This window comes from Leucoraja erinacea, chromosome 31 (genome assembly GCF_028641065.1).
Source record: "Leucoraja erinacea ecotype New England chromosome 31, Leri_hhj_1, whole genome shotgun sequence".
NCBI classification, from domain to species: domain Eukaryota; kingdom Metazoa; phylum Chordata; class Chondrichthyes; order Rajiformes; family Rajidae; genus Leucoraja; species Leucoraja erinaceus.
Genome location: NC_073407.1, coordinates 26,639,570 through 26,658,878, shown reverse-complemented (window position 1 = coordinate 26,658,878; position 19,309 = coordinate 26,639,570). Strand labels below are relative to the sequence as shown.

The following is a 19,309-nucleotide window of genomic DNA, read 5'->3' as shown; positions in this document are numbered from 1 at the left end:
GGAAAATGCTGGATTCTGAGCACATTCTGCTGGTGTTTGTGGAAAGAGAAACAGAGTTAATGACCCAGGTTGAAGACCCTTCATCAGTGTTGCCGGCTCACACACACACACACACACACACACACACCCCCACCCACCCACCACCAGACACAGACACAGACACAGAGACACAGACACAGACACGGAGAGAGACACACACAGACAGACACACACACACACACACACACACACACACACACACCACACACACACCCCCCCCCCCCCCCCCATCCATGATGTTTAAGTTTCAGGTGAAGCTCACTGGGATCACTCATTAAGTCATTCTTCATTTCAATTATCTGCGTTCGTATATACAACTTCAGGATAGTAAGCGGCGCAGTTACTACCATAATGATTGGAGTTTATATGCAGCTGCATTTGTATGATGCATGTGACATTTCTACATGTTACATCTATGTAGGCACATTTGAATGATGCATGTGACATTTCTGCAAGCATTTTATTCCCAGTGCTCGGCAAGAGGCATTGTTTCCACGGTAACAGTGGCCTGAGTCATTTTGTTTTACTGCTGAAGCACTCGTCTTTGGTTGTTTTGCTGAATAAAGTGTTTCAGAAATTGGTAGGCGTGTGGTCTGCACAAACCTCCATCTGTGAAGCTGAGATTGCTGCCAGTTTGTCTTGTCGATCACTATAAATGAACCAGTTTGCAGCTTATTGGAAGGGTGGGATGTTGGATGACCTTGGTCAGGAGTTGGCGATTCACGAGAATCTTCAATCTGTCTTTATCTCTGGCAACGGTCCCCAAGTGCCTAAACCAGCCACCATAGTGCCGGTGCCGAAAAAGTCTAAAGTCACCAACCTGAACGACTGCCGCCCGGTTGCCCTAACTCCAATCCCAATGAAGTGCTTCGAAAGGCTGGTCCTCTCCCATATCAAATCCAGCATCCCTGCCTCACTGGACTCTCATCAATTTGCATACAGGGCAAATAGATCAACAGAGGATGCCATCTCTCTGGCTCTTCACACTGTCCTGACTCACCTGGACAGACACGGCACGTACGTGAGGATGCTCTTCGTTGACTATAGCTCTGCATTCAATACGGTCATCCCCACCAAGCTCACCACCAAACTCCACCAGCTAGGCCTCAGCTCGCCGATATGCGATTGGATCCTGAACTTTCTGATGGAGCGACCACAGGCAGTGAGACTGGGCCTGCAACTGTCCTCCACTATCACCCTGAGCACCGGCACACCACAGGGCTGTGTACTAAGCCCCATGCTCTACTCCCTCTTCACTCACGACTGTGTTCCTGCATTCGACACCAACACCATCGTGAAGTTTGCAGACAACACAACAGTGATTGGGCTGATCACCAATGGTGATGAAACAAAATACAGGGCGGAGGTGCAGAACCTGGCGGACTGGTGCGCACGTAACAACTTGTCACTAAACACCTCCAAGACCAAGGAGCTGATTATTGACTTCAGGAGGTCCCATAATGGAGAATACGCCCCAATCTCCATTTACGGGGAAAGTGTGGAGAGAGTGTCCAGCTTTAAGTTTCTGGGCACTCACATTTCAGAGGACCTCACATGGTCCACCAACACCGCTGCGCTGGTCAAGAAGGCACAGCAACGACTGTTCTTCCTGAGGACATTAAAAAAGACTGGTCTGCCCCAACAGCTGCTGACAACCTTCTACCGCTGCACCACAGAGAGCATATTAACGTATGGCATCTCTGTGTGGTATCTCAGCTGCACGGAGGCGGAGAGTAGAGCTCTTCAGCGCGTCGTCCACAGAGCGCAGAGGATCATTGGGACACAACTACCAGCCTTGGAGGGCATCTATCACATATGGTGCCTCAGGAAGGCCGTCAGCATCCATAAAGACTCCTCACACCCTTGTAACGGACTGTTCGAACTACTTCCCTCCGGCAGACATTACAAGGCCTTCTACGCCCGAACCTCCAGACTCAGAAAAAGCTTCATCCCCAGAGCTATAGCGGCTCTGAACCGGCCCTGCTGAGTGCCCCCCATCCCCCCTGGACTGTCTCCCTCGGATGGTCACGTCACACAGCTTATTTATTTTATTTTATTTTACTTTTACATCGGTTGGAAGCTGCATAATAAATCTCATTGCACTAACGTGCAGTGACAATAAAATATATTATTATTATTATTATTATTATTATTATTATTATTATTATTATTATTATTATAGGAGTGGATAGTTGATTGTGATACTGACAGAGGAAGTGTCATGCAAAGTCAGCAGTCCTTAGACCTTAGAGACACAGCGTGGAGACAGGCACCCGTTCCAGCTTCTGTACCATTGCCTTATGGGAGCAGGGAGAAGAAGGAATGACCGGGGTGGGACAAGTCTTTGATTATGTTGTCTGTTTTTCTGAGGCAGCATGAAGTGTAGATGGAGTCTGCGATGGGAAGTCTGGGCTGTGTGATAGACCGGGCTACAGTTACTATTCTCTGCAAGTTCTTGCTGTTCACAAGCCAAGCTGTGATGCAACTGGACAGAATGCTCTCTGTGGTGCATCTGTAGAAGTCTGTACCAGTCATTGGAGACATGCCGAATGTCCTCAGTCTACTAAGGAAGTAGAGGTGTGATGTGCATTCATATATTATTTATGTGTTTGATCGGCCCTGACGTCGGAGCTTCCATCATCCGGACAAGAGGGCTTGTACATCGGGCCGTCCATAGTGGCAACTGCAGAGGGCCAAGGCCCCAAACACTTGTGAGCAAATGGAGGAAGACTGACTGAAGTTTATTGCCTTCCAGCACTGTGATGACTGTGGATGTTGTATTGTGTATTGTGTTGCGTTACTTGTATGGTGCACGGTAACTGGACATTAATTGGTGCAAGTGACAATAAATGGGAACTTCAACGAACTATTATTCAATTTGCTTTACAGATGGCAATGTTGATGAAGCAGGAATTGCAGTGAACATCACAGACTGCCCCGTTTAATCTGCCCATGTTTGTTTTACAGGTGGTGACACGACTTATTCATCTGTTGGGTCAGAAGATCTTGGGCAACTTGCAGCAAGTCAGTTGTCCATTAGCAGGTAAAGACCGGCAATAATCTGACCTCCCCCCCTCCCCCCCCTCTCTGAATTACAATTGTTCACTCAGAGAGTCATAGAGACAGAGCGGTATAGAGGTTGGATACAGGCCCAACTTGCCCACAACGGCCAACATGCGCCAGCTACACTAGTCCCACCTGGCCACGTTTGGTCCATATCCCTTCAAATTTGTCCTATCCATGAATCGATTACAATTGTTGTTAAATGACATTAGTTGAAATTGTTGGAACAAAGGAAGCTCCCTGCCATTGACTCCATCTACACCTCACGCTGCCTCGGCAAGGCCAGCAGCATCATCAGTTGCACCCTGGGCACTCCCTTGTCTCCCCTCTCCCATCGGGCAAAAGGTATAGAAGTGGTGAAAACACACCACCAGATTCAGTTGTTTAAGAAGGAACTGCAGATGCTGGAAAATTCGAAGGTAGATAAAAATGCTGGAGAAACTCAGCGGGTGAGACCCCCTCTCATCTTTCTAGATTCCAGTGAATCCAAGCCCAGTCGACCCATTCATTCTAAAACTCCCGTTCTGAGGAATTGCGTTCCTAGGCCTATAAAGGCAAATGAGATGGGTGTGGGGTTTTGAGCCTTTGTTGACTCTCTCTGCAATCCCGTCAGTCACTTTCCCAGCTCCTTGTCCCGTCTCCTTGTGTCGGCAAGATGCTGTATGAACAAGATTGCCCTTGTGTAACATGTCATTCTTGAAAGCTCCACCCGCTGATTCTTGACATTTCCAGCAATGAGAGCCGTTTCTTGTTATTCATTTCATTCACACACTTTATAATTTTAAACCATCCATCAAATCACCTCCCAACCTCAATCCTTGTAGGAGTAGGAGGTTAACTTTCCCAGTCGATCCACTTCACTGAACTTCCTCATTTCTAACAGTGGGCGGCAAACTCATCAATTCTCCCCATTCAGGGCGGCACGGTGGCGCAGTGGTAGAGTTGCTGCCTCACAGAGCCAGAGACCCGGGATCAATCCTGACTATGGGTCCTGTCTGTACGGAGTTTGTACGTTCTCCCTTTAACCATGTGGGTTTTCTCCAGGTGCTCTGGCTTCTTCCCACACTCCAAACCCGTGTGGGTTTGTAGGTTAATTGGCTTCTGTAAATCATCCCTAAAATGTGGGCTAGTGCTAGTGTATGGGGGTCGGCACGGACTCGGTGGGCCGAAGGGCCTATCTGCGCTGTATCTCTAAGGTCTAATAGAGCTCCTGCATTTTTCTGATGGTGTGGAGTGACATACCTGATGCCACAAAGCTGAAGTATGTTTGCAAATACATTTTTTGAAAGGTTAGATGATTTATTTTTAGTAGGATGAGCAGATTTGATCAAATCTAGACTTTGTTATGCTGATTGTCAAGAAGCTTTGCTGCTCATAAAAACAGTCTGGAAACTGGCTTAAAATGTGTTTCTGATAACTCTATAAAGTCTGTTGACGGCATCTATGAATCTTTAGTTTTTCATATATTAAATTTTCTGTGATGTAGTTCCCTGACTAGAATTAAAATGAGCAATTATTTTGTTTTTAAGCACACAGTTAAAATCTACTGTGCAAAATTTATGTAGGTGAAAAATGTGACCTGTTTTGATAACTGCCTTAATAATCATCTCAGTGACTTGCTAATCAGCCTCGAAACCAAGTAAGCAGGAAGGAACTGCAGCTGCTGGCTTATAACGAAGATAGACACAGTAACTCAGCGGGTTAGGCAGCATCTCTGGAGAAAAGGACCAGGTGACATATCGGGTCACAGGACAGGAGCAGAATTAGGCCATTGAATTATGGCTCATCTTTCAATCCTCTCAACCCCGTTCTCCTGCCTTCTCCCCATAACCCCCGCACTAATCAACAATCCGTCTATCTCTGCTTTAAAAATATCCATTGCCGGCCTCCATAGCCGTCAGCGACCCAGTTCCAGCCGCTCTCACAAGCAGAGTATTACAGTTACTCTCTGCTGTCTGGGTGATGGTGGTGCCCCATACCGTATATCTATAAATATAAAATATTCCGTTCTATTAAATCTTCCCCCTGACCTTAAATCTGACCTTCTGTTGAATCTACTATTGAAGAGGAGACTTTCCTGCCGAATACCTCTCATTGTTTCATTTCTCTGAACAACCTCCACCCCAGGGAGCACAGATGTAGCTTCTCTGGTCTCTCCTCTTTAGTGAACTCCTCCATCCCAGGCAACAACCGAGTGGATTGCTTCTGCACTCTTGCAGGCGTTGTCACATCCAATGTGGATTGGTGACGTTTCGAGTTGAGACCCTACATTTGGTTGGGGGGTCTACCTGACCCACTGAGTTCCTCCTGCACTTTGTGCAGCGGGTAGTGCTTCTGTTTCGAGCTACAGCAGGAATCCCAACCCTTGTGTGTTGCTCAGGGTGGCACAGTGGTGCAGCGGTAGAGTTGCTGCCTCACAGCGCCAGAGACCCGGGGCTGATCCTGACTACGGGTGCTGTCTGTACGGAGTTTGTACGCTCTCCCTGTGACCTGAGTGGGTTTTCTCCAGGAGCTCTGGTTTCCTCCCACACTCCAAAGGAGCCAGGTTTGTAGGTCATTCACTTATATGATGATAATAAATTGTCATTCATGCGTGTAGGATAGTGTTAGTGGGCGGGGAGATCGCTGGTCGGCACGGACTCGGTGGGCTGAAGGGCCTGTTTCCGTGCTGGATCTCTAAACTAAAGAAGCTGTCGCTATTGCATAACTTGGGTCGACTCTCCCATTTCTTGTTGTTAGGTCGTGGCTTGGGCATCCACATGGTGAGCAACAAGTGGGAACTGGTGGGGAGTTCTGCCAGTAATCTCTCCACCGTCGCCATCCTGCCTGTGTCTGAGGAGGTTCCCATCACCGCCTTCACCCTGGAGCTCCGACACGCCCTCAGCGCCATAGGTAAGATGCACGTAAATAACCCACTCTACCAATCGCTGGGGCTGAGATGCTGCCTTACAGCGCCAGAGAACTCTGTTCAATCCTGACTACGGCTGCTGTCTGTACGGAGTTTGCACGTTCTCCCCGTGATCTGCGTGGGATTTCTCTGAGATCTTCGGTTTCCTCCCACTCTCCAACGATGTGCAGGTTTGTAGGTTGTAATTTGTCCCTAGTGTGCAGGATAGCGTTAGCGTTAGTGTGCGGTGTATTGGGATTGCGGACTCGATGGGCCGAAGGGCCTGTTTCCGTGCTGTATCGCTAAACTACACTAGAACTAAACCAGTGAGTGTAGGCAGCAGGGGAGTGAGGTCTTTCTGCCAGTAATTGTGGATGCTGCTGTCTGTCCAAGCCTTTGCTGCATGAGTGACATCTCTCGTTATGGTCAGTGAGTCTACCCAGAAGTAAATAAGAGGCTGTGCAAAAGCATTGACATGCAGCTCGAGTGTCCCGGAGTGGTCATCAGTTCATAATCACTATTGCTACTTGTTTGGCCTCCTTCCCCTGAGGTCTGGACAGGAGGAAAACTGCTATGGATTCAGACTTTGCTCCTGCATCACAAGCAGCTACTGATGGGTCACTATTTCACCCTGAATAAAGGCTGCTCGGTCAGTCAGCGGGCACTCCCAAAGTTGTAGATGCAGAGAGGAAACACTATGACAGCTTGGTAGAATCTTGCAGTGCATTTGGAATAATAGGAATACTTTATTGTCCCATATGACCAGGCACAGTGAGATTCTGTGCTGCGTACACAATGTATACAAATAGTGGCCACCTACGGCCCTGACAATGTTACAAAGCACGCCGGCTCCTTCTTTTGTCTCCCCCCACACACACAGTAATTATAAAGTTTGGTTTAGTTTAGAGACACAGCGCGGAAACAGACCCTCCAGGTCACCGACCAGCAGCAACCGTCTCTTGCAACTTGAGGCAGTGCAGCAGTGTTGTACTGACCTAATGTCTGCCTTGCTTATGTACGAATAGTGTTTGTGTTGTTGGCTGTGGATATGAGAACTAGAATTTATATCTGTTGCAAGGTTTGGTGTGATTTAAGAATTTTAAAAATCACATTATTTTTACTTTTTAATGGCTCCCATCTCACATAAAATCTCCCATCTGACCTTTCTAGACTAACTCTGCAGAACAACTAGCATCCCATTGTAAGGTATCACACTTGCTAACCTGTTTACTAATGCACATTATTTTTTTTTAATGATTGTGCATATTGCTATCATTCAAAGGCAGAGCAGTATGCAGTGGGTTTTTATTTGGCTAAGTGGTACTAATAATTGAAATTCCATTACAGTTTGTGATATTTTTCTCCCTTGCCTCCTCTGTGTATATCAATTGTGACAAAAGTCTGTGGCTTCTAATGTTACCTTGTGCATTCACCCCTCATCTACAGTTAAGTGAAGCATCATCTAATTATGTGTCTGTGTATGGGGGAGCCATCTATATGATGCGTGTTCCCAGTCAGCGGGCAAAGAGCTCAGTTTCCCAGCTAAGCTCAAGGGCAAGGACCAGATTCACATCGTTATTGCTTCATTCATTCATTACCCACATCTTCCTCACAATATTCCCAGCCTTGAAACTTTTAGCAAAGTACCTTAGTCGCCTATTTTAAATTCAAAATTCTTACCCTTCAAAAATCAAGCCCTGTGCCTTCTGATTGATCACCTGGCATCTGTGTCCACCAACTCTCGACACCTTGCCCATTAGAAATAGCAGCGGGAATGTGTAGGAAGGAACTGCAGGTGCTGGTAGACACAAAATGCTGCAGTAACTCAGCGGGACAGGCAGCATCTCTGGAGACAAGCAATGGGTGACGTTTCGGGTCTGAGGAAGGGTCTCGACCCAAATCGTCACCCATTCCTTCTCTCCAGCTTTTTGTGTCCGTCTCAGATACAGCAGTGGGCCCAAATCGCTCCTGACAAGCAGGCCCAACGGAGCATTCCATTCACTGCTGAGCATTTCATACCCCTTTAGTTTAAAGGAACTGTCGGCACTGAGGTGGGGAGAGTCACAGAGTCAAACTATATGCAAACAGGACCTTCGGCACAACTTGCCCATGCTGACCAAAATCCCCCATCAAAGCTAGACCCATTTGCCTGCATTTGGACCATATCCACACAATCAACTCCAATAAGTTGCTCAGACAATATTTCCCTTTCAAAGACAATACATGATTACAATCGAGCTGTCCACAGTGTACAGTTACCTGATAAAGGGAATAACTAGTGCAAGATAAGGTCCAGTAAATGCGATGAAAGATAGTCTTGTGAGACAGGTGAAGGCTCTCTGGTTATTGAGAGCTTGGTGCACACCGACCGGCCTGTAGTTTCCAGCTTTGTTTCCCTGTTTGAAGAAGGGTCTGATACTTGCTATTTTATTTGATGAATTACTGAGAATTTCCCTTCATTCTCTGGAATTTTGGAAAAATTAAAACCATCAGCCATCTCAGTGACTACCTGATATCCCGTCTCGATTTCTTGATTAAGTACGGGTGTCGGGGGTTATGGGGAGAAGGCAGGACAATGGGGTTGAGAGGGAGAGATAGATCAGCCACGATTGGCGGAGTAGACTTGATGGGCAGAACGGCCTAATTCGACTCCTTTCCCTTATGACCTGTCAAGTTGCCAAAATGTCCTCAGAAAGTTGTATAATTTGCTGAATAAAACATAACGTGAATTTTTTTTTTTGTCGTTTTAGGTCCCGCTTTGCTCCTGAACAGCGATGTCATCAAACAGCGCCTTGGATCGACAGCTTTCGACAGGTAAAGGCACTTGCCAGTTGCTTGTCCAACCCACCGCTGACTGAGGTTGCTCCAACCAGCAGTGTTTTATCGGTGGTTTGGCACCTGATCTTCCAATGGATCATTTTTGAGGGGGTGGTAGCAGTTGTGTCTTGTTGGAACAGTGAGGCTGCAGAGATATTGGTTAGAGTGGAAGGGAGGTCATTTGTGATAGGCCATTCGACCTAATTCTACTATCATGTCTACTCTGCCATTCAATCATGGCTGATCTATCTCTCCCTCCTCACCCCATTCTCCTGCCTTCTCCTCATAACCTCGAACACCCGGACTAATCAAAAATCTATCTATCTCTGCCTTCAAAATATCCACTGACTTGGCCTCCACAGCCTTCTGTGGCAATGAATTCCACAGATTCACCACCCTCTGACTAAATACATTTCACCTCATCTCCTTCCTAAAAGAACGTCCTTTAATTCTGAGGCTGTGACCTCTAGTCCTAGACTCTCCCACTAGTGGAAACATCCTCTCCACTTATACCCTATCCAAGCCTTTCACTATTCTGTCCGTTTCAATGAGGTCCCCCCTCATTCTTCTAAACTCCAGCGAGGTTTGAAGAGAAGGACGACTGGAATCTAAGCCCACAACCTCCGAATATTTAATTTAATTGTCAAAGACGTTTGCACGGGGATTGAACATCTACCTTTACCCGCATGGGTTAATTCCAGTTGCTCCTGTTTCCTTCCACATCTGCAGCTTGGTAGGTTGCAGGTTGCAGGTTGTAGGTTGCAGGTTGCAGCTTGGTAGGTTGCAGGTTGCCTCTTGTATGTAGGTTAGTTGATGGCAAAATGTGGGCAGAATTTAATGGGTTTGGGTTTGGATGATTGTCACAGTGGGTCCTTGATGGTCATCGCAGACTGAAAGGCCTGTTTCTATAGGTACACAAAACTGCTGGAGAAACTCGGCAGGTGCAGCAGCATCTATGGAGCGAAGGAAATAGGCAACGTTCGGGCTGAAACCCTATGCTGCATCTATATGAAACTTGTATACATTTAGCGTCATAGTGATACAGCTTGGTAACTGGCCCTTCGGCCCAACTTGCCCAAACCGATCAACATGTCCCATCTAAACTAGTCCCACCTGCCTGCGTTTGGCCCATATCCTCCTCAACCAATGTGTAGGATGGAACCTCAGACGTTGGTTTACACTGAAGATAGGCACAAAATGCAGGAGTAATTCAGTGGGTCAGGCAGCATCTCTGGAGAGAAGCAATATTCCTTCCTCTAGCATTTTGTGTCTATCTTTCCTCTAAACCAATGTTATCCATGTACCTGTCTAAATGCTTCTTAAATATTGTGATAGTACTTGCCTAAACTATCTCTTCCAGCAGCAGGTTCCATATTCCCGCCTCCTTTTATGTAAAAAAAAGTTGCCCCTCAAGTTCCTATTAAATCTATCCCCCCCCCCCCCCCCCCCCCCCCCCCCCCCCCTTCCCACCTTAAACCTAATTTAAATCTCATAAGAAAATAACGCAGCCTTTTCTCTCGTGGAAATGAATGGAGTTGCTAAAACTGCGTCAGGTCTAATGTGGAACAGGTTAAAGGACAGCTTCCACACTACAAGTGCTGGCGTATGTCAGGAAAAAGGGTGCAGCGGTAGAGTTGCTGCCTCACAGCGCCAGAGACCCGGGATCCATCCTGACTACAGGTGCTGTCTGTACGGAGTTTGCACGTTCTCCCCGTGACCTGTGTGGGCTTTCTCCCGGATCTTCGGTTTCCTCCCACACTCCAAAGGCGTACAGGTTTGTAGGTTGATTGTCTTGGTGTACACGTAAATTGTCCCTAGTGTGTGTAGGATAGTGTAAATGTATGGAGATCGCTGGTCGGTGCAGATTCAGTAGGCTCAAGAACCTGTTTCCACGCTGTATCTCAAAACTAAACTAAAACTAATTCTGCACTTGGGTTTCCACGGGGAGTTGAATGTCGATCCCTGTCGGATCACTGTAGAAGACCTTTCCTGATCTTCTGGAGTCCCACAACCCTGTGTGTTTGCACAGGAGTCCCACAACCCTGTGTGTTTGCACAGGAGTCCCACAACCCTGTGTGTTTGCACAGGAGTCCCACAACCCTGTGTGTTTGCACAGGAGTCCCAAGCTGCTTGATACCTATGGAGACAATCCAGGCCAATGGGTCTCCTCCCCCTACCTTGAGGCCGTGTTTCAGATGTGAACAATTCTCCACATTGATGCGATTTGCTTCTATTCCCTCTGGATATCTTTGTCTTCTGATTACCGACCGTCCTGCTGTTAATTTATGTAGGTTAGTCTTGTTCACGATTAGCAGTAGTGCAGTTACTCTTTCTCCAAAAAAGACCAAATCTGCATATTCTATATCTGAAACAAGAGCAGAGAATCATCTATCAACACACAGCACAAAGAGTCACGTTGATAATTTGGTTACATTTTATTTTCAGAATCAAAAATACGTCAGCAAATAAAATCATAGTGATACAGTGTGGAAACAGGTCCTTCTGCTCAACTCCCCCACACCGACCAACATGTCCCAGCTACACAAGTCCTACCTGCCTGCGTTTGGCCTATACCCCACCAAACCTGTCCTATCCATGTACCTGTTTCTTATATGTTGTGATAGTCCCAGTCTCAACCACCTCCGGCAACTTTTTCCATACACCCACCATCCTTTGTGTGGAAAAAGTTCCCCCCTCAGATTCCTATTAAATCTTTCCCTCTTCACCTTAAACCTATGTCCTCCCGTTCTCAATTCCCCTACTGTGAGTAAGAGACTCTGTGCGTCTACCCGATCTATTCCTCTCATCATTTTGTACATCTCTATAAGATCACCCACACATCATCCTGCGCTCCAAGGAATAGAGTCGTAGCTTGCTCAACATAGCTCTGGCCCTCAAGTCGAAAAAGCAAATATGTTAATTAAAAACTAGGAAATGAGCAGATATTGTAGAGAGAAAAGAGTGATATCTGTGAGGCTGGTGTGGAATGTTTGGGTACATTACTGGACCTTTAGTGGGTGTGTAGAATGTTGGGGTGGTTTGGGCAAGGTGAGGGTGGAGGAGGAGATGAGAATGAATGAACTGCAGAAGCCCTGACAGCTTTTGATGCCAACTAGTTGTGAGCTTTATGCAGGAAGGAACTGCAGATGCCGGTTTAAACCAAAGATAGACACAAAATGCTGGAGTAACTCAGCGAGTCAGGCAGCATCTCTGGAGAGAAGGAATAGGTGACGTTTCGGGTACAGACCCTTCTTCCCTGCTCTGCAATCATTCTATATCTATTCCCCTCATGATCTTATGCATCTCTGTAAGATCACCTTTTGTCTGCATGCCAAGGAATAAAGTCCCAGCCTGCATTCCCTGACTGGCCCGAAACGTCACCCATTCCTTCTCTCCACAGATGCTGCCTGACTCGCTGAGTTACTCCAGCTTTTTGTGTCTTTAGTTGTGACCTTTCACACTTTGTAACCTCATCCTTTGCTGAACTGTATCACTCCTAGTCCTGCCTTTCTAGTCTCAGGTTATCTATTCTCATGAAATGAATATATATTTTTTGCTTCTCTGCTAAAGGTTTCTTGGTATGTGATATTGAGCCTTGTAATCCATTCCAGCCAGGGCTTAACCCTGTAATGATCATTTGTCCCAGACAACAATGGACCATTGTGGGCTCCACCTTTTCTGAGTCATCGATGCAGACTGCTTTGTTCTGTACCTTCTCTTACCTCTAGTTTCCCCCTCCTTGACTCTGTCTGACGAAGTGTCGCGAATTGAAACATCACCTTTTCCTTTTCTCCAGAGATGCTGCCTTAACCTGCTGAGTTACTCCAGCACTTTGTGCCTATCTTGAGTTTTTACACTGTGGTTCCAGATTCAGCAGTAGAATTCTCTTTTATTTTCACTTAATTGTATCTAGATTTTCTTGTGGCCACGGGTGGATATATTGCATCGTCTCTTTCCTTCCACTGGGTTTTTGCCACCCTCTTAACATTTTTATTGAATTCATATTTTGTTTTCTTTTGTGTTGAAGATTTTTTTCCCCCTCGAGCTGTTTGTTTGTTCTTGTCAAAGACTGTGCGTGGAGCTGTGTGGGTTTTTAGTGGTGCTTGGCCTCCCGGCTTGACTATACCTTTGTGACCCTGCAGCATCCATGAGTATCGGCTGTCGAGCTGGCTGGCACAGCAGGAGGACATCCACCGCATCGTGCTGTACCAGTCTGACAGTAGCATGACTCCCTGGACCCAGCGCTGCATCAGACAGGCTGACTGTATCCTCATTGTTGGGCTGGGAGAGCAGGAGCCCACTGTGGGAGAGGTGGGTCCAAGCCTGACGTGCCGGCATCTGCCTGCCCCTCTTCATTGTTTACATCTGAATATCAATAGATATTTGTCTTTTGGACAGAAAAAAACATTTGATAAGATATGTAGAAAAGAAGTGCAGATGCTGGTTTCAATCGAAGGTAAACTCAAAGGGTACTGATTGAATTGAATTGAATTTCCTTTATTGTCATTCAGACCTTTCAGTCTGAACGATTGTGGATGATCAGCCATGATCACATTGAATGGTGGTGCTGGCTCGAAGGGCCGAATGGCCTACTCCTGCACCTATTGTCTATTGTCTATAAAATGCTGGAGTAACTCAGCGGGACAGGCAGCATCTCTGGAGAGAAGGAATGGGTGACGTTTAGGGTCAAGACCCTTCTTCAGACTATATGATATATGGGTAATATAAGAGATAAGATATCATTTGATAATATGTGCGGCACGGTGGCGCAGCGGTAGAGTTGCTGCTTTACAGTGCTGGAAACCTGCGTTCAGTCCCGACTACGGGTGCTGTCTACAGAGTTTGTACGTTCTCCCCGTGACCGTGTGGGTTTTCTCCGAGATCTTCAGTTTCCTCCCACACTGAAAATGATCCTTTGTGTGAGTAGGGTAGTGTTAATGAGTTACTCCAGCATTTTGCGTCTATCTTCAGTGTAAACCAGCATCTGTAGTTCCTTCCTGCACATAAACAGAACATATCTGTCCCGACCCAGTGCAGAGCAGCATCACAATAGGAGTGGGAGCAGTGAAGGAATAGACCTCGTAGAGGCACGATGAAGAGAAATAGTAATGTTCACGTTTGGTTTTAGTTTGGAGATACAGCGCAGAAGGTTGGCACCGACCGCAGTGTCACCATGCCGCCGTTGGGAGAATGAATGGGTGCGAACAGACCCACTGTGTGTGTTACTAATGCTAAATGGGACTTGTACGTTGCTGTGTTTACAGCTGGAGCGAATGTTGGAGAACACGGCCGTGCGGGCTCTCAAGCAGCTCATCCTTCTCCACAAGGAGGATGGGCCAAAGCCGGCACGTACCGTGGAGTGGCTGAACATGAGGAGCTGGTGCTCAGGACACCTCCACCTCTGCTGTCCCCGCAGAGTCTTCTCTCACAAGAGGCTGCCCAAACTGGTGAGTAGCTCCCCTCTCCTCTCTGGGTCCATTGAGTTAATTGTAGAGTTTAATACAACATGTTGATATTACAAGATAGATTTAGCATCATACTTGAAGTTTTTTAACGGGAATATTCTCAAGAATATTCACTTTGATTGCCAGTCTCTAATGTAGTTACATTTAGAGAAAACAGGCCCTTCGGCCCAACGAGTCCGTGCCAACCAGCGATCCCCGCACACTAACACTATCCTACACACACTAGGGACAATTTACAATCATACCAAGCCAATTAACCTACTAACTTGTACGTCTTTGGAGTGTGGAAGGAAACCAGAGATCTCGGAGAAGTCCCACATGATCACGGGGGGGGAAGTACAAATTCCATACAGACGGCACCCGTGGTCGGGATCGAACCCGGATCTCCTGCTCTGTAAGGCAGCAACTCTACTGCTGCGCCACCGTGCTGTCCAAATCTCTCATTAGATTAAGGCAATTGATTTAAAGTTTGGATGATGCCCCATGTATTGAAGGGATTGTTTTGATATGAAATAGATGTGGAATTCCAGCACTTTAGGCTGTGGCACTCAGAAGCAAAGGCCCAATGGTGGAGATTAAAATTATACTTTATTAATTTGAGAGTGTGTGCTGAAATAATTGTAAAACTCCAGTGTAGGGGTTCCCAAAGATATGTGAACAGGTGTTCAAGAAGGAACTGCAGATGCTGGAAAATCATAGATAGACAAAAGTGCTGGAGAAACTCGGTGGGTGCGGCAGTATCTATGGAGCGAAGGAAATGGGCAACGTTTTGGTCCAAAATGTTGCCTATTTCCTTTGCTCCATATTTTTTTAAATATTTTATTTTATTAGAAGTAAGTACAGTCTATATATAAGTATAGTACAGTCTAATATATATATTTTCATAATACATTTTATGTACAACTTTGCTCCATATTTGAACAGGTTGTGTGCTGAACTGTTCTGATCAATGGGTGGTATGGAGAGACACAGCTGCTATATTCTCAAGCCAGTTTTGACAATTAGTTTGAGTTTCAGATTAGTTTATTGTCACGTGTACCAAGGTGCAGTGGAAAGCTTTTGTTGCGTGCTAACCAGTCAGCAGGAAAGACAATACATGATTACAATCAGGTCATCCACAGTACACAGATACAGGATAAAGGGAATAGCATATAGTGCAAAATAAAGTCCAGTAAATTCAGATTCAAGATAGTTTGAGGGTCTCTGATGAGGTAGATAATAGCTCAGAACCGCTCTCTGGTTGTTGACGGGATGGTTCAGTTGCCTGAGAACAGCCGGGAAGAAACTGTCCCTGAATCTGGAGGTGAGCGTTTTCACACTTCGGTACCTTTTGCCCGATGGGAGAGGGGGGAAGAGGGAGTGGCCGGGATGAGACTGGTCCTTGATGATGCTGCTGGCCTTGCTGAGGCAGCGTGAGGTGTAGATGGAGTCAATGGAAGGGAGGTTGGTTTGTGTGATGTCCACAATTCTCTGCAATTTCTAGCGGTCTTGGATAGAGCCGTTCCCAAACCAATTAGTTTAGTTTAGAGATTGGGATTACTGTAAAATTACGTTGCAATTTTTGAACTGGAAACCACGAAGACCATATTGGCATGAAATTTAATTTGACATTATGTCTAATTCATGTGAAAATTAAATTCTTCCCAACAGCAGTGACCCAAGCAGAAATAATCGATTGAGCTCGCCAGCTTTAAATAGCTGGAGTCCAAATGACTCTGTTGTATAATTGATCATCAAGGGCAGATTGTAGGAATCTGAGGGGTGACTTTTTCACACAAAGGGTGGTGGGTGGATGGGACAAGCTGCCAGAGGAGGTAGTCCAATGATTAAGAAACAGTTAGACAGCTACATGGATAAGACAGGTTTGGAGGGATATGGACCAAACGCAGGGAGATGGGACTAGTGTAGCTGGGACATTGTAAGGCCGGTGTGAGCAAGTTGGGTTGAAGGGCCTGTTTCCACACTGTATCACTCCATGAGTCGACTGTATTGGAGTTAATGTCAATCACAGATACCAATGACCCGACCACACAGGGCAATGAATGAACAAGTGAATCTCGTCCCATAACCTTGAAAACTGTTTGCGGACGGCATTTAGGCTGTACAGAGTAAATATTCCAGCGGCTTCAAATTAAAATCAGTATCAGGTCACTTTAGGCTTCCTACGTTGCAAAAGCATCAGCTGTGGCAAGATGAAAAAGATTGATTTAAGCATTACTAATCCTCGGAGCAGTTGTTAGTGCTGAACAATTAATGTATAATTGATCATCAAGGGCAGATCATGCAGGTGAAGGAATTAGTGAGAATGGGAATTAATAATTGACCTTGTGTGGGTGGTGAATCTGGAACTCATTGCCATAGACGGCTGTGGAGGCCAGGTTCATGGATATGTTTAAGGCGGCGATGGATAGATTCTTGATTAGTAACTTGTGAACTTATGAAGTAGGGTCTCAAAGCAAATAGTAAGACGTTTACAAAACTCGGCAAGTAAATCACAGATATTGAGTCATACACTATTTTGTGATTTTGAATATATTCACGTACAGTGAACACTGGACGTGTTGTTATTTCGTCTGAAGTTTGCTTTAATAGGTTCTCGGAGCAGAATTAGGCCATTTGGCCCATCAAGTCTACTCCGCCATTGAATCATGGCTGATCTACCTCTCCCTCCTAACCCCATTCTCCTGCATTCTCCCCATAACCCCCGACACCCGTACTAATCAAGAATCTATCCATCTCTTTCTTAAAAATATCCATTGATTTGGCCTCCATGGCCGTCTGTGGCAATGAATTCCACAGATTCACCACCCATACAAGGTCAGTTATTCTCATTCTCACTAATTCCTTCACCTGCATGATTATGCCTTGGTGCAAGGTGCAGCATATTTGTTGACCTGAATTCATCGGTGTGTTTTGATAACTGACCTTGTGTCTTCCAGCTGGAGATGTACGAAAGGATCTGTCAGAAGACACCTGACTGTCACTCTGATTTCTCTCGCTTGGCCAGGATTTTGACCGGGAACTCCATTGCGCTGGTGCTGGGCGGTGGAGGGGCAAGGTGAGTCCCAGCCGTGACAGGGAGCTACCGTTACACTTCAGCATTCAAGTTCATCTTTCAGGAAACCCATGGAAACCAGAAAGAAACATAGTCATACAGAACGGAAACAGGTCCTTCTGCCCAACTTGCCCAGGCCCACCTAGTTTTCCCATCTACGTTAGTCCCACCTGCCTGTGACCAGTGGAGTTATGCTGGGATCTGTACTGGAACTTCTGTTGTTTGTGATAGATATAAATGACATGGACATAAATAGATACATTTGCAGTTGACACCACAGCTGGCAGTGTTGCAGACAGTGAGGTAGGCTGTCATACAATGCAGTGGGATATAGATCAAGAAAGGTCCCGACCTCAGGGCTCGAAATTAAAGGTTGCCCGGGTGCCATTGACCACTCAAAGAGCCGCCGGGCAACTAAACACCGAGTCATTTTGCCTGGCTTGGCAACCAGATACTGGTTTGTACCGAAGATAGACACAAAAAACTGGAGTAACTCCGCGGGTCAGGCAGCATCTGTGGACAAAAGGAACGCGACGTTTTGTGTCGGCGGTGATGCTGTATTGCGTGGGAAAGATACTAGGTCTAGGTGCGGGGTGAGGAAGGGGCGCAGCGAATGACGGGCGCTGAACAGCGAGCGACAGCAGCTTCATCTCCTCCTCTTCCTGCACCCCGCCCACCCTGATAAGGGCCGCTGCTTGCAAACCCGCTAACCAAAGATCTTATAGCTATAGGATCTTTGTCGCTAACGGCGCACTTTCAAAACAAACCCTCCCACACACCGAGGCAGTACTGTAGTTATTTAATGAGCAACATTCACAACTATACGTACGCATATATGTTACCATGGTCCAGGATTTATTGACACAGGTTGATCATACGCTGAATAATTCAACCACATTTTTGTTTGGAAGTGGAAAGAACTAATAGAAATTGCATTAATTGCAATGTGTAAAAAGAGTTGAGATACTGTCTTATAATTTTGCTGCATGTCATTGTGGGATATATCATGTCTTGATTGGTGAATATGTTTAGTTTGTGACTTTATTTGAAGCAGAAATAATATGTGAATGCTTCATTGAGTATAATTCCGACTGGTAACTACGCACTTCGTCCGAGCACATTATCGCACGTGTCATGCAAGCCGTCTTAAATGACCACCTAAACTGTCATTTGGCAACCTAAAAAGCTGCCAAGGTTGCCCGGCTGGCAACAGGGAAAAAAAGTTAAGCGAGAGCCCTGGACCTGAAACGTCCTCTCCAGAGATGCTGCCTGTCCCACTGAGTTACTCCAGCATTTAGTGTCTATCTTTGGTATAAACCAGCATCTGCAGTTCCTTCCTACACATGACTATATTGTTGTTGTGAGTGAAATTTTGCAGCAATTTGGCTGCTGCATTTCCCACATCGTAATAGAGACTAAATATTTAAAACCCATCTCGCTGTTTACAAAGTGCTCTGGGAGGCCCCGAGCTTCTCAAAAGCGCTACTGAAATCCTATTCCTTTCTTCCTTCCGCCGCTGAGGAAGCACACCATAATCTGTGTTCATTTAAAGTAATTTCATCGCATTTACATCTGAATACTGTCTGAAGTTCTTTCAATGTGAGCTGCACAAAAAGCATTCACAGCTTCAGCCGTTAATTATGCCGTCTGAATTTCACAAGTTACGAATGTCACCAAGGACCTTTCTTTTCCCTCGGCCGTGAGTTGGATTTGGTGACTAGTCCCGGGCTGATGGTCCCGAATTGAGCTCATTCTTCAAATATCATAGAGGCATTTTGTGCGGTTTGACAGGCTTCACATCATGCATCGTAAATCGAGCATGCAATTGGTCGGGAGTAAATCCTTCACTGCCTTTTACAAATAAAGTTGTGAAGTGACATCTAATTATCTAAAAAAGACACATTATTTAAAGGGCATTTCTTGAATTAATCACCTACAAAATACGTCTCCTGGGCTGCTTGAACTGATGATTGTGGTACGCTG

General features: G+C 46.0%; 1 protein-coding gene across 2 annotated transcripts in view; it reads left to right on the top strand.

The window, feature by feature from the left end:
- Positions 1-19,309, top strand: part of pnpla7b (patatin-like phospholipase domain containing 7b) — a 122,239-nt gene that overhangs the window by 61,933 nt on the left and 40,997 nt on the right. For both annotated transcript variants that reach the window (XM_055660350.1, XM_055660349.1), the window contains exons 20-25: positions 3,007-3,082; positions 5,842-5,994; positions 8,740-8,803; positions 12,949-13,117; positions 14,071-14,253; positions 17,211-17,329. In XM_055660350.1, coding sequence (XP_055516325.1) covers positions 3,007-3,082; positions 5,842-5,994; positions 8,740-8,803; positions 12,949-13,117; positions 14,071-14,253; positions 17,211-17,329 — 764 coding nt within the window. The remainder of the gene's footprint in view (positions 1-3,006; positions 3,083-5,841; positions 5,995-8,739; positions 8,804-12,948; positions 13,118-14,070; positions 14,254-17,210; positions 17,330-19,309) is intronic.